The sequence below is a fragment of the Centropristis striata genome, chromosome 9, assembly GCF_030273125.1.
Source record: "Centropristis striata isolate RG_2023a ecotype Rhode Island chromosome 9, C.striata_1.0, whole genome shotgun sequence".
NCBI classification, from domain to species: domain Eukaryota; kingdom Metazoa; phylum Chordata; class Actinopteri; order Perciformes; family Serranidae; genus Centropristis; species Centropristis striata.
In genome coordinates this window covers 23084743-23100511 of record NC_081525.1, presented here as the reverse complement: position 1 = coordinate 23100511, position 15769 = coordinate 23084743, and the positions used below count along the sequence as shown (strand labels likewise).

The window sequence follows — 15769 nt, the reverse complement described above, 5'->3', positions numbered from 1 at the left end:
TTTAAAAAGCCATGTTTCATCCTACTCTCTATTAAATGAAATGTAGCATGATCTCCACATATCAATCCCGGCCAAAGCTAGCTAGGAGGACGCTCGCACAGTAGTAATTTGATAAAACTGCAACGAAGAGTGGTCTCAATGAAATTTAGAGCTCTTTAAGCCAGAGATATTCCCCACAGTCCTCAACATTAACCCGTGCCAAGTCCATATGGGAAATTGATATGCAGTATGTGTGGCTTATTCCATTAGACTCATTAAAGTGTCACTTTGTCATCAGCACACTCTCGCACTTACAGCTTGCCTTACAACTGCAGCAAAGGACTCATTGTATTGTGTGTGTAAAGTACAGCAGAGAACATTTTTTATGTGGCGGGTGTAATTTGTCTTCCAGACAGCAGTCGAAAGACATCAACATAGAGAGTATTGAACTGAACACATAGAAAGCTATTTAATTTGTGGTCGGACATACAAAACAGGGGCAGATATAATTTTAGTCTATTAATGTACCGTACAGTTTTGACAAAAATAAATGTTACCTTGCTGCAGCTTATATGCCCACTCAGTCCAGACTCTATACCTCTGTTTAAACCATTGAAGTCACACTGTCTTCTACACACTGGCTTCTCAGCTGCAGCACTAAAACCTGAACCAATGTTTTCTGTTCCTTTTGTTAATCCGGTGCTGCATTTCCCTGAACCCTGCAGAGGTTTTTCTCTCCCTAACAGACTGACCTCCTGTGCAGACACTAAATTGCAGGAAAAAGGTTTTCACGCTTGGCTACAGTTTGTAGTGGCAGAAACTTTATCAAACGAGTCCGACGAGGATCTGAGTGAACTGTGTTTAGCCTTTGATTAAAGGCTGCCTCGTACAGGGACTCTGACCGCTAAAAACAAGCATGCTCCACAGAGTCTGATTTGTGGAAATAAGAGCATTTTTCTGCCAATATTACGCAAATGCGGGACATTTACACTTCTTACCATTCACAGAAAGGCTTTTGCCTGGCTTGGCAGAGAGCAAATCTACAAAAAAGGAAAACCTAAAATCAGACTGGCCCTTCCAAAATTCCTCTGTCAACCAAGGACTGACGGCATATTATCAGGACATTCCAGCCAGCAACTCAATGGAAAACAACTGTATCATTTACTGGCATCACACATCATGTAAGGAAACTTCATATCTTGTGAATTCTGTTGTAATCAATGAGGTAGTCCTGCTTGGGAAACAACAATCATAATAAAAGAGTGATGAGAGGCAAAAAGTCAGGAAGAAACACCGCACATTAGTTATTTGATATCTTGATGCTTTTTATATCATTTAAAGCGAACCGCCCGCTGGCTGTACATCAGTTAAACAATTAGCACACAATATTCTCCAAATAGTTTGCCCTATGGCAACACTGAGGCACACCAAGCCTTGGCAAACACATGTGCTTAATAACAAGTGGGAAGTAGGTAATTGCCAGTGCACGACGTGGTTTACACACCGATGTTTTAAATCAGTGACATTAAACAGAGTCGGAGCGTATGATTTATGGCTATGTCCTGATTAAATGAATGTCCACAACTCTTTTCCCATGCTCAAAATGGAGTCAAACTGTCAAAAAAAAAAATCGACCCCCTCCTCCCAGAAAAAGACCATACATCTGTTTCACACATACAGTTCCTGCCACATTCTTCTGTGTCTGCCAAAAGCTTTTAGGGATGCACACCACTTGATGCCTGAGTTAGTGTAGCATGCACTGTGCAGAGTGGGAGTTAAGTTCTTAACACAGTGGAGTCATCTATCTGAACGAGATGCACCACTCAGACCACGATGGAGCCCAACATTTCCCAAAGCCTCTGTATAAAATACTGCTACTCTCACATATAAAAGGAGAAATGATGGCAATATCACAATGACGGAAAGCACTGAGCAAACTAAAAATCACCAGAGGGAATGGCTGATATGCATCAAGAAAGTGCTACCATAACTTTGAAATCTCTTTTCAGCTCGCTTGTAAACTTAATATGAGTCGAAGAAATATAACAGTACAGATAGACATCTCAGTAGCAGGGAGAGCAGGACAAGCTCCTATACACTCAGTCTGCAGCACCGAGGATTTTTTCCAGGGGTGAAGTGCCTTTAGTGTCAACAGTGTGTCCTGTTGAAAACTGCACTGAGGCAGTTCCACCCAACATGATTTATAGCCTCCCTGAGTGTTATTAAAAGGCTAAATGCAACTCTAAACAGATTTCACAGAGTCTCTGCCCTGCACAGGACCCTTAATGTTTGGAGGTGAATGTCCCGTGTTCAGAAACATTTACACAGTTTATATAGTTGGAAAACATTGGCGTCAATTTATTTTTATGAACATGTCACAGATTATTACTTTGGAGCTAAAGGGCAGGGGCTGAGAGATGGAATGACAGTGAATATTTTTTAAAAGATGTCGCACCTATCTTATGTTTAAATAAAAAAGGTGCTTTTAACTGATCGCTCCCCACATCCAGCAGAAATCAGATTTCCCTGCTGCACACCCTGGGTTCAATTTCAGGTTAACTGATTATGAATAAATTCTGTTGGCGCTGATAGATTTCTGCTGGAAAAAAGTACTAGGCCGTGTCAACGTTTGTGTGGGTTTTTCAGTTTTTCCAATGGTGTGCAAATGCATAGAAAAGACCTCCGAAGGCGGACAGTTGTGATTTGCACTGCCTTAAAGAGTAAAATCTCATGATCTGTTCTCCATGATTCCATCCGTGTTTAGATTAGCACCTAAAAGGCTGATAGTGATGCCTAAGCTGTTTTTGGCAAGAAGAGCGAAGAATCGGAGGGCTGATTAAAGGACATGTAAACATGTAATCACAAAAACACAAATTCAAACCCATTATCCAATTTCCTGCCTTGACCTCATCACTTACATTAATCAGAATTTTGTGAGCATGAAAATTAAAAGTGATTCAAAAAATGTATGTGGTTTGGACTGCATTTTATAAGCCAATTGCAGGATTCCCACACCATTTCCAAAGTCAAATTCAAGCATTTTTCCAGGAATTTCAGGCTATTCTAGCATAATGCCGCTGTGCAAAATAGATTTTTACATACAGTTCATACAGAATATACAGCATACTGATTATTTCAGTTCTTCACAGGCAATTAGATGGTACTGTTCTATAAACAGTAAAAATAAAGGAAAACACAACAAGGCTTCATGTTTTAAAAAACATGTATAACCTAATTTTCAAGCAATTCCAAGTACTTTTCAAACCTTGAACACACCATACTTAAATACTATACTAGTAATACAAATATTGTCAAGGATTCCCAGCACCGGTAGGATCTTGCAGCTGATAAACATTTAGGAATTTTAAGCAGCTGAGAGTACAGAGTTCCTCAAATACATACATGATGCATGCATGTATATTTTTGGTTTTTGCATCCTTTGTCAAGTCTGCCTTGTCATACATTTCCCCTTGCAGTGACCAGGGGAAGTCCTGATTGTTCCTGGAAATGCTGACATTTGAACCACAACGGCAGACCAGTGACCTATGACCCCCAGGAAGCCTGGAAGCTTGCAGGCAAACCAGACAGACAGCCGCGCCTTACAGTTTCTTCCCTGTGAGGGTTGCTCTGGTGCTTCCACAATAAAGTTACATCATATTGACCTACCACTGATCACATGGTACTGCAATCCTCTTTTCACATTGAACCACATGTTGTTTCTCTCTGACCATTATCATTACAGCAAAACAGAGGAGACACAAGGCTCCCAGTGTTATCATTCACCAACATATCCTGGAGCTGCTTCAAGTTTGTGGATGCAGTATGAGAACAAAGCATCTCTTAGAGGCCATGATTGATTATTTATTCTGGTTTCCGGCAGTGGAAGGGACTGCAAAAGCAGATCAGTTTTGCTTCATGAAAAACAGCATTAGCATATAAAATGTAATTTTCGGGGTAGATTTTGCCCCAAGACTGTGGGAGTCATTTTCACTTGTCTATTTCCAGATATATTAAGCAGGGGCTTGGCTTCCTTCCACTCCATATTCGATCATGAAACTCCATTTGAAGAAGTTATAGCTAACTCATCCAGTTAAGTAATGTGGATTAACATTCCTCCCTGCCTCAGAGCTGGAGAGAGGCAGGAAGATATAAAGAGGAAGGGATGGCAAGGAAAGGGCTATAGCAGAAAGCTTTATGCTCAATACAACATATTCTGTACACCACCATTGAAAATGGCAGCCAAAAGCATTTAGGGAGGACAGAGATAATCCAAACAACTCCTAAATAAAGCATCCGGAGATAATTCATCACAACCCATCAGGGAGGGGAGGATTGTTTTATTCTTACTATATATATATACTCAAAGGCAAGGAGTGCAGAAAGCATGAAAACGCTCCCTATGAGCAGTTTCATAAACAATTCAAATCTAATTCAAACTGAATTCAATCATACTTATATTAGTCAACCAAAAGCCAGTTACATATAGCATCAGGCCGTCCTTTCCCTAAGATGATAATACCACACACTCAGCCATGTACAGGAAAGGGGAGTGGAAGTATAGTTCTTTAGATTGTTGAATCAGCCAAAAACAAGCAGTGCTTTACTTTTATCCATGCAATTAAAACAAAATGCATTATTGTTTGCACAGGCTGGCCCATGTTTTAAAAAGTTATCCATGCAGCCTCATCTGAAACAAGCACCACCAGTCAAACCTAAATAACGTTTGTCTTATGAATAAATGTTATGCATGTCTTATCTTTAAATTGGCCTAAATCATTGAGGGGGTGGTTGGAGGGAACAATAGTTATCCAGCTGACTAGTTAAGAGCCCCCCTATTGTCTGCCAATGGAGTCAAGTCTTTGCCCGTGCAGAGGCTTCAGAATGACAATGGGACGATAATCTAAAAACCAACGATCATTTACATTTGGGGGGAAGCTGAATGACGGCAAACAGCTTTGCTTTAAAGGCAGTTTGTAGATATTCATGAGATTATTTCAGGAGAGAAAACAAATAGAGTGGTGTTAAAATACACTTCCCTTTTATAGGAGCATAATTAATTACTGAAAGTGTCTTTAACGTGCAGCAAAGTTACTATACAACCACGACAAGCACAAGCTGAATGAGTTTTCGTCAAGGTTGACATGCTACATTGTTGGATTCACGCGTGTTGGGATGAACCGCAGATTAAGTAAAGCCAGCAGAGGAGCAAGAGGGGAAGACGGGAATGATTACCGAGCAAAGGAAAAGGTTTTGAGACTCACCAGACGCGCTCAGGTCCAGGACGCCTTGGAGGAGCAGGGCGATCCAGAGAGCGCAGACTGGACATCTCCAGAGACGCTGGCTCGCCGCTGCCCGAGTTGGATACATTCCTCCGGTTCTGTGTTAAACCTTCGCCCGCTTTTCACATCCACTGCACTCAAATTTTAATTTAGAGCCCCTCCGAAAAAATTGAACGACTCAAAATGCACTGCTTTGATGAGTTGTGCACTGTTTCAGCCGCTCTGTTGCAACCCACCAGAACCCAACTTAAAAAAATATGTGAGTGTAGAAGAAAGTTGTCTCCGTCTCTTCTGTCTCTTTCCTCGTCACTGGAGCCCAGCACACTTTCCCCCTGTCTGCCTCTCTCCTCAACTGAAAGCAATCCTTCCTACAAACTTCACTGGAGAGGCTTGTGCCCACAGGAGCCACATGGCTCTGATTAGCCATGTGTCGCCACCCTGTGTTCACTGCAGGAACGGACAGACATTTAAATACAAGAAATGTATTAAACTGACTTGAAAGTCTACAGTAGTGATTCCCAAACAGGGAATCCGAGAGGATAGTGTTAGAAATAATCTGTTATTCTGTCTCTGTTTTCTGTCTCTGTGCATGGGGATCACTATCTGATTGACTAGGTGTCTATGCATGCGTAATTCACTAACTGTGTGTGTGCCCTCTCTCTATGCATTTATAGATTAATCATGTAAGATGCTTTTGATACAATGATCATGTACTAATGTTGTTTTAAAACTACGATTACTCTAGATACTGTGATTTTATCTGCCTAAACTTTCTGTGTACTATTTAGAATAAGATTCTATCATCACAAAAATATATATTTTATGTTTTGTATTTTATGTGGACATTGCAAAATCTGTGTCCCCACTAATATCTCTGCAAGTCATAACAAAGCAGGAGGTTGTGTTGAATGTTTTGGGAACAGGTCAGGTCACGGACATTGTGTGCTGAGCAGAAGAGATAACTGTCTTCTCTGCTTGGTGACATATATATATATATATATATTCTTTTTATTGCCAAGTTCACATTGGATAGAATACATGTCTCTCACAAAGCAATCATAGTTTTATATGCTTTTTTGGTATACAAGAAAGAAAAGAATAAAAGTTAAAAGACAACAAAAAACCAACTAACCAACAAAAAACAAAACAGCATCTTTAAACATAAATAGATTGGATATGACAATACAGCGGATTACCACACAGCTTGGGTACAGTGGCCAAACAACAGCAACAAGAAAAAGAAAAGTGCAGACCTGAACTGGAGATTTATAGGACAACAGCAGCAACTAAGACAAAAATGGAGCTTTGCGTCTGGCATCAGATGAAATCCATACATTATGGCAGAGGGAAAGATCTGCCTCCAGTCAGTATCATCACATAATTGGAATCATTGAAATTTTAACACGAACCTCTCTCAGGTCCTTCAGAAATTTTAATACAGGCTTCCATACTTTATCAAAAATTGCCCACCTGCCTGCTTTTTTATTTTGGAGTTTCTCCATACATAAGGTCTCACTGAGCTCCCTCATCCACATTTCAATTGAAGGAACATTATCTGACTTCCAGTGTCTTAGGATAAGTCTTTTAGCCAAAATGGCACCAAAACAGAGAGACTGTTGTACAGACTTTGTACTGTTAGAGTACTGAGTCGAATCACCCGCTGACCCAAAAAAATGGCCACCAAGGGGCAGGGTTCACACTTCCTTTTAAAAGCCTTTATTATAAGTAAAAATCAAATATTGAAGACCAGAATGAGTGAAGACTAGGACACGTCCAGAGTTGATGACTGAGTGTTCCAACCTGGTTCTTGCATTTGTTACACAATGCTGATATATTAGGATACATTTTGCATTTATTGAGCAACGATGGATATTCAAAAGACATGTGTCCCAGTATTCTGTAGATAGGGGGACTCCCAGCTCAGACTCCCACTCAGATCTTTGTTTGTCTGTACTCGTTTCTATCTGACTGAAGAGTGTCTGGTATAGACTTGATACTACTCCTTTTTTACCTGGAATAATTTTAACTATTCTCTCAAGTGCAGGGTGTTGTGGAATTTCTGACAGCGATGACACATGGTTCTTAATAAAATTTCTGATCTGCAGATAGCGGACAATATGTGAGACTGGCTTAGCTTTCAGTTGTTGAAATGACATCAGGTGCCCCCCCTGGTACAGATCTCTCAGGGATCCTACTCCCTTCTCCTTCCAACGAGCAAACACTGGATCTCCAGCAGAAGGCTTGAAAGCATGATTGTTACCGATTGGCGTATCCCTGTACATATTTGGGGCCTTCAAGTGTGATTTGATTTGATTCCAAATTTTTATTGAGTTGTGTATCATAAAGTTACCTTTGTACAGAGATTTGTTTATTTTGATGGGGCTGTTCATTAGGGCTAGAAGTGAGGTCCCTTCACATTCTGCCTGCTCTAAAGAAAGCCAGGCAGGAGGTGGATTGGTTGTATCCTCTGTGAGTTCCGAGCTCCTCCAGAAAGCCTGAATATTTAGATGTGCTGCCCAATAAAAACATTTGAAGTCTGGTAAACCGAAGCTTCCCTCTTGTTTTAATTTACAGAGGTGTTGTTTATATGCGCAACTTTATTCTGCCAAAGAAAAGGGATCGCTACTGTGTCCAATTTCTTGAAGTATGCTTGTGGAATACAGGATGGTTTTGAATGGAAAATATATAAAAAGCGTGGGAGAACTACCATTTTAATGGCGTTTATTCTCCAGACAAGTGATAGTGGAAGGGTCTTCCAGAATTCAATATTCTTCTTCAGTTGGTTCATTTTTAAGTTCCAATTTTCCTCAAATAGCAGGCTAGGTTCCCTGGTAACATGCACCCCTAGATACATGAACCTGTCCTTAGCAATTTCAAAGGGAACAGAATTCAGCATGGTACTGTTATGATTTAAATGTACTGGCATTAATTCGCTTTTATCCCAATTTATTTGAATGTGTCCACAATATTGATTAAAACTGACGAACCGACGGTTCGAGAGGGACGCACCTTCTGGAGAGTTCTACCTACATTCTTAGTAAAACCTCTGTTAGGTTATAAAAGAGGGTTCAAGGGACAGAAGGGGGGTCCAGACCTCATGAACTGATCAGCCTTTTTTGTGTAAATCAGGGAAGTGATGTTTGAACCCAGAGACTCTGTAACTCCACATTTCTTGACGTATTGTAATAAAATTATGTTAAACTGAGAACTTATACGTCACCTGCTCATCATTCCCCATCAAACGATCTGCACAGAGAAATAAGAGTCAGATAATTTAATTTTAAAGGTTTCATCAATGCATTTCTCAACAATAGTTTTGCAGTTGCCAGGGAATGAAATGTAGAAAAGAGTGAGTTTCTTTCTTTGTAAAAAAAAATTGGCTTAGCAATGTGGTACTGTAGGGGTCATCAGCTACATTTGTCCAAGAGACAAGACTTTTTCTAAACAGCCGCTGTGGGTGTTGTGCTTTTCAAATAAAGAAAATATAATGTACTTGTGACCAGTTTTCCGACCATTGTTTGATGTTTTCACTTTCTTACTAAATTCATGCTATTTTTATTTGCCTATACCAGTGTCAACAGACTCCTATAAAACATGTGAAATCCAGAATGATAATACTGAACTCGAAAATGCTGTCAGACTTCCACCAAGGAGGCAGTTCACTAAGGAGTGATTGTTGAAAAACTGATTACAGAAACGTCATTTTAAATATGTTAAATACTAGAACATGTATTCTCCTCACATTTTCTGAATTCATTAGACTATTATTCTGCGCCTGTTGATGATCGCTGTGCTAAGGAATGTACTACACTGCATAATTTGCTGTCATAAAACTGCACGTTTTTTTTAAAGGACTGTCAGATCGTTGCACATTTTGCCACTAAGTATAGTATTGACAGTGAAACGTCCCTGGTTGTACTACTGTAATGCTGTGATAGCATGACCCAAGCGTATAAAAATAGTTTGTTTTCAACTACACACATTCTCATTTGACTAAAGATCAAAGTGATGTGAATTAACAGTTCATGGATCCGAATTTATCCCTCCAGATTATCTGATAATGATCCATCTGGACCTGATTAGATTAACACACGTGGTAGTGGTGGTGGACTTTAGCAAGCAGATACCTTTTTATAACAACTAGATAAATTACCCACCATATTAAAACCACATCCAAATGTTTGACTCAGTGAACTTCCTTTTATTTCCATCTACATATTAGGCTACACGTAGAAAGACGAAGATGGACGACTGAAGGAAAGTAGAGAGGGAGTGGAAAGAGAAGAGGTTTCTTGTGCCGTGAACAATCACGTCTGCAGACATGTTAACTACAGCTACACACTCCATACACACACCTTTATACAATTATTAAATCCAGAACCATACAGTATTATTAACCCACCTCACCTTCTCCTCTATAACTCCACACCTTGTTTCATTTTACTCCACTCACTTCTGGATTTTGACACATACTTTGTCTCTGCATGTGTGTCTGCACACACAGAGCACTTTGACAGACTAATACCGGGGCAGGAAAAGAATGGTAGCAATTTAGCATCTCCGGTTTTCCCATATTGCAACCTACCCCTGCTCATTAGAGGGAAATATCATCCTCTCTGAAGTATGTTTTGATTTAACTGTTACAGAGAACAGGAATTGCATGTATGAATAATGCTTTAGAGTTGATTATTTTCTATTGAAGCTCTGAGAGAGGGTGTAGCAGGCTGCTCACAAGCATCAGGGCTTCACCTCTGAAATCCCAAGTCAGACCCAGGGGTCCGAGACATGTCCATTGCTGCCTCCTTAGGAACCCTAATCAAAACCTTCCTTCCTCTTTATGGAAACTCAGAGTCATCCCTGGGGAGATGTTGGGGAGATAACACTGCACAAGCTTCCTGCACACTACAAGATAGGATAAGGGTGTGTCTGAGTGTGAGTTGCGGGAAATAAAACCTTAATTTTTTTTCCCCAATAGATGTCTGTGTTGGTTCATGAATTACTGTATTACTGTACGCTGTATGTCAACACATTTTTGCAGCAGCCCTGGTCCATTAGTTGAGAAAATTAAGAATATGGTGATTATAAGAGTTGAGCAATGCAAAGCAGCAGTTTGCAATAGCTGCCAAAGGTCTGATCAAAACCAGGGCTGTGGTCAATTCAAGCAATTCAACATGTAAATAGAGACTGCAGTTCATTTGCTAATGATGATTTACAGCTCAGTCTCACTTTAATGGATTGGGCATAACCATTCTTTCATGCCCCGAGTTGTGAATTTGAAAAAGGAGAATTTTAAAGAATATAATTCTTGATTTAATTGTAAGTGACTTGAGGCTAACATTGAAACATGTATATTCTTAGCTCTAACATCTTAAAAGTGCAGCCCGCAACTTCAAGGATTTTAAGTAGTTTGAGTGTCTGTTGCCAGTGTATCTAAAGCTTCTCTTGGACCGCAGAAAGAAAGAGGCTCAGCAGAAGTGTGTGATTGCATGTGCAGACGTGGCATGTGCATGATTTCACATAACATTTCAATTAACACAACAAAGGGCTTTTGTGCTCCAGTGATATCACATGGAGAGCAAACTCAAACAGAGTAACTCTAAATAACTGTCAAACCAAATGAAATTGGGCATGACTGATTGCAGTTTGCAGAAACGTGTGAGGTGATGTACAGTTTCTTTGTGAGGCGCCCTGTTAAATTCACTGTTTAAGCAGCCAAATGAATTTAGCCTAAACTGCGTTTAGGTGGTTTTCTCCATAATAAGGAAGCTCGGAGGAGTGGAAGGGGTTTTCAGAGGGGGAAGACCTCACCACAGGGCCGATCAAGTAGCGAGATTATTTCTGACATTGGCCTATTTTTCCTCCTTGATGTCTATCGACTTAATTTTGCCTAAAGTAGGATATGATTATTAAAATTGCAACCATGCATGGTGAAAGTCATCTAACTTTCATGGTGGAGTGGATTAGGGTTCTGAAGGTCTCTTTGAAGAGCAGATCCCTGAGGCTTTCTCCAGCGGCTGCAGCACATGGACAGGGAGGCCCTTTGTTACAAAGTTGGCAATGATGTCTTAGTCAATAAAAGAGAATGAAAGGAAGACAGTGATGATGGCCTTTCTGCCACATCGACTCAGTATTTTTTATGTTTCTCCAAAACTTTCTCTTCGTCTCATCACATCCTCAGATGACTCTGATAATCTGGGTTACAATCAGATTTTCCTTGCCATCGTCTGAAAATGTGCTAGCGTTTTGCGCATTCTTCAATCAGGGGATAACTCAAGACAGTTTCCGTCCCAGTTTAGACATCATTAAATGGCTGACAGATAATGTTGGCCTCACTGCATCCTTTGCATCCCCTTATCCAACCCCCATCTCCATCAAAATCAGAGTTTAACTTTGTGTAACATATTGCATTTTTATAGGCTTACCTTTCAAATGCCTGTTGTACTGTTACTCCCATTCCCATGGGGTGTCTTTTGGAACATACTGCAGTCAGTGCCAATTTGCAGCAAACGCGGGATAGAGAGAACTTTTCCAGACCAACACTAGAGTCTCCCTGCATTAAAAGAAATGCAAATCTTTAGTGCCAGCAGGCAACACTCATGTTTTACAGAACAAACACAGAACACCACAAAAGTGTTTAAGTTCCTATGATCTATTTCAAAACCTTTCTGAAACCTTTCTCACGAAAACAGATGCATGTATACCTGGATGCCAAGACAACTTATATTCTCCAGTTCTTCTCTACAGGGGCCTGCAAATATGTGAAGTTTCAGGCAACAGGACAATAATTGCTTGCAGTTGAACACATGTAACACACAATTCATCACTGGTTTTAATTGAGTACTGCATTTTCCTTGTTTTGTTTGTGTATTTAGTGCAGCACATATGGACTAGGGATAAATAAGGCGATGCGAGAACAGCTTTTTTTGTTCATTGAAAGCAGGCTAAAAAAGGAAAAAACACATTGCACTGGTGCATGTCTGAAGTATACAAAAGATTATAACATGTTGAGTTATTCTGGTACAATATAAAGGCTCAATATCCAGTTTCTCTTTCATCTCAATTACTAGATTCGAATGGTCTCTCCATCAAACACACAGAGGACAATTGGGCTATAGAAGTGTGGTGTTTCCTGACGTATTTGTCTTCTTATTGACTGAGAGCCAGGATAAAAAGGAGAATGGATGATAGGCTATGGAGCGGCCTGTGGACACAAGCCAGGCTCTACTTCACACTACTTGGTTCAGCTGTGTGGTCAGAAATGTTCACAGTCATCTCGTCCCATTGCTGAACACATTTTATGGCCTCACACATCATCCTGTACACTCCAGCTCCAGACCCGAAAAACTGAGAGCATAAAGATGGTGATGACTCATGTGGAGAACTATATCTATTAATGCCAGGGTTTTTTTTGTTTAACAAAACAGACTAGTTTAGCCTCCCTATTTCCTAGCTTTGGCTTAATATCATTTGAGTCTACAAATAGCACATGGAAAGTCCAAAGAGTCCAGATTGTGTCATTTTAAATTTAAAGATAATTGTTGATATAGTAAAACTTACATGCCCTTTGGGAATGGACCTTCGGAAGAAAAGCAAAAAAACTGGAACTTCCTTCCATTACTGTACAATATACGTACAGTATTAACATATTCTGCTTTAACACCTCATATGGCATTGGCTGTTAATTGGGACTCAAGTGCCCACACAGTGTTAGGCAGCTGGTAACTAAGTTTATAAAAAACAAACAACTCTTCCTCTCTCTTATTGTTTCTAAATGAAGCAGTTGAGGATATAACATTCATACAGCCTTTGTATTGCTGTAATAGTAGTGAAGTGGCCCAATGTGGTATGTTTTCATGGGGCAAAATAAATGCAATGTAATGTAATTGCAACCAATGATTTCATGTTAGCTATGCTATACTATATGAAGTTCAGTTCTTCATTATACAGTAGTGCACTTTCTATTTCAAATCCAGTAATTAGCGTTACAGCTAACTGCTAATTAGCTTCTTTGCTGAATGTACAGCAGGTTAGCTTGTTTGCTGTCTGACTTGGAATTGGGTAAGAAGGGTCTACATCCATGTGCACTTTCATTGGACAAAACGTTCTGAAATTCTTCTTCAGAATGGATTAACTTTAATGGAAAAGACAGATGTGAAGTCCGAAGTATCTAGCTAACACCAAAAGAGTAGGAAAATGCCTTTCGGTAAAGCCAAAGTACATATTTATGACATTTACATATCTTATAAGCTAATGTTAGCCACTGGTAGTCAATACATCTGGAAATGTTTTTTTTTTTTACTCAACTGGATAACTGGGACACATTTGATAAAAGTTAGTGCTTATGAGCATTTGAGAAACCATTTAACCCCAAAGAACAGGTGTTCACCAACTGGTAAAAGTGGGCAACTGCCCAGGAGCCCCAGACCTTCAGGTGCCCCTAAAAGCTCCAGGATAGTAATTTAGTAAATTGTTACTTTGATAATATGCACCACCAAAGCACAAAATCAACACAGTGCCATGAGATGGGTCCTGGTTAAAAGAGTTGTGGTGTCAGGATTCTCTAAATCCACAATTCAATTCGACTTATGTGGAATTTAAAGGCCACAATTCATCCAACAACTGCTTTCAAATTTTCAAATTCTTCTTGAAATAGATCATGATAGGCCTACATGTTATCAGATGTGACATAAACGCCATCATTTTGCGGGGCCATATCATCAAATTTCAACAAGTCATCTAAAATATAATAACAATAACTTATTTCACCAGTTGAACAAACACAAACAAAAAGAAAGCCCCTCGGTAGTAAAAGGGCATAAGGGTACTTTATAACAACAGCTTGACTGTAAAGGGGTCATGACACCAATATTGAAGTTAAAGGTAAAGCCAAAGTACATATTTATGACATTTACATATCTTATAAGCTAATGTTAGCCACTGGTAGTCAATACATCTGGAAATGTTTTTTTTTTTTACACCCAGTTCTGATTCATTATATCACTAAGAAAGAAAATATAAGGTTTTACTCAACTGGATAACTGGGACACATTTGATAAAAGTAAGTGCTTATGAGCATTTGAGAAACCATTTAACCCCAAAGAACAGGTGTTCACCAACTGGTAAAAGTGGGCAACTGCCCAGGAGCCCCAGACCTTCAGGTGCCCCTAAAAGCTCCAGGATAGTAATTTAGTAAATTGTTACTTTGATAATATGCACCACCAAAGCACAAAATCAACACAGTGCCATGAGGTGGGTCCTGGTTAAAAGAGTTGTGGTGTCAGGATTCTCTAAATCCACAATTCAATTCGACTTATGTGGAATTTAAAGGCCACAATTCATCCAACAACTGCTTTCAAATTTTCAAATTCTTCTTGAAATAGATCATGATAGGCCTACATGTTATCAGATGTGACATAAACGCCATCATTTTGCGGGGCCATATCATCAAATTTCAACAAGTCATCTAAAATATAATAACAATAACTTATTTCACCAGTTGAACAAACACAAACAAAAAGAAAGCCCCTCGGTAGTAAAAGGGCATAAGGGTACTTTATAACAACAGCTTGACTGTAAAGGGGTCATGATACCAATATTGAAGTTCCTTAAACTTGTAAATGAATAAGGAAAAAAATGGTTTTACATTCTTCATTATCTCAGCTGATATGTGCTTACATTGTAAATAAAAATGTGGAGCCATACACCCTTACAGTCCAGGAATACTGTACACAATGTGAGAGTAGGATCCACCACCAGTTGACTTTTTCCCCCCAGGTCCACAGGAAGGTAATTTTATGTAATCCATCTAACATAGTGCACAATCCTCATTGGCCTCATCCTGATGGGTATTTATGTTCTCCAGTGATTATATTAAATGGGACTTTAATAATTACTTTTGGAGAAGACAGACTGGGATAAAAAGATTTTTTTAATGTACTCAGCTGTTATGGGAGAAGACTAATGTCTTATTTCACACTGAAAAGCGTAGATAAGCAAAGGAAAATACTTGCAGAAAACCATAGGAGTAAAACCTGATTGCACAGTGTAGAGCCACAGCTTTCTTGGGTCCTTATTTGAGGACTTGTAGAATGATGTCTTTGTCCGTTGCACTGCCATCTTCTTGCAGGAGAGCAATGAACAGGCCGCTCTAAAAACTCAAGGCTGCATGCCAGCTCCAGAGAAAGCCATTTGGACATCTAATAGCTGCGGACCAGGCCAGCTTAATGTAAGCCTTATTGTGATTACCTGATGTAATGACAGCCAATCCAAATACAGCCTGTAAGCCATTACGACCCGAACAAGAGGAACACATTATGTATTGCACTGTGTCAGCCTGACAGGGTCTGAACAATGCAGCATGAAAAAGTTTCCACCCTGTTAATGTGACTCCTAAGGGACTAGAGAGGAACTGTTTAGGGCATTTATACATCCCAAATGCCACAGATTGTGCCTTTGAAGGCTGCCAATAGGCCTTAAAAGCCCTATCCCAAATCTAAATGTAAACACAGATA

General features: G+C 39.7%; 1 protein-coding gene across 1 annotated transcript in view; it reads right to left on the bottom strand.

The window, feature by feature from the left end:
- Positions 1-5512, bottom strand: part of ror1 (receptor tyrosine kinase-like orphan receptor 1) — a 152130-nt gene extending 146618 nt beyond the window's left edge. The window contains exon 1 of the mRNA XM_059341571.1: positions 5241-5512. Coding sequence (XP_059197554.1) covers positions 5241-5346 — 106 coding nt within the window. The 5' untranslated portion in view covers positions 5347-5512. The remainder of the gene's footprint in view (positions 1-5240) is intronic.
- Between the last annotated feature and the right edge of the window lie 10257 nt (positions 5513-15769).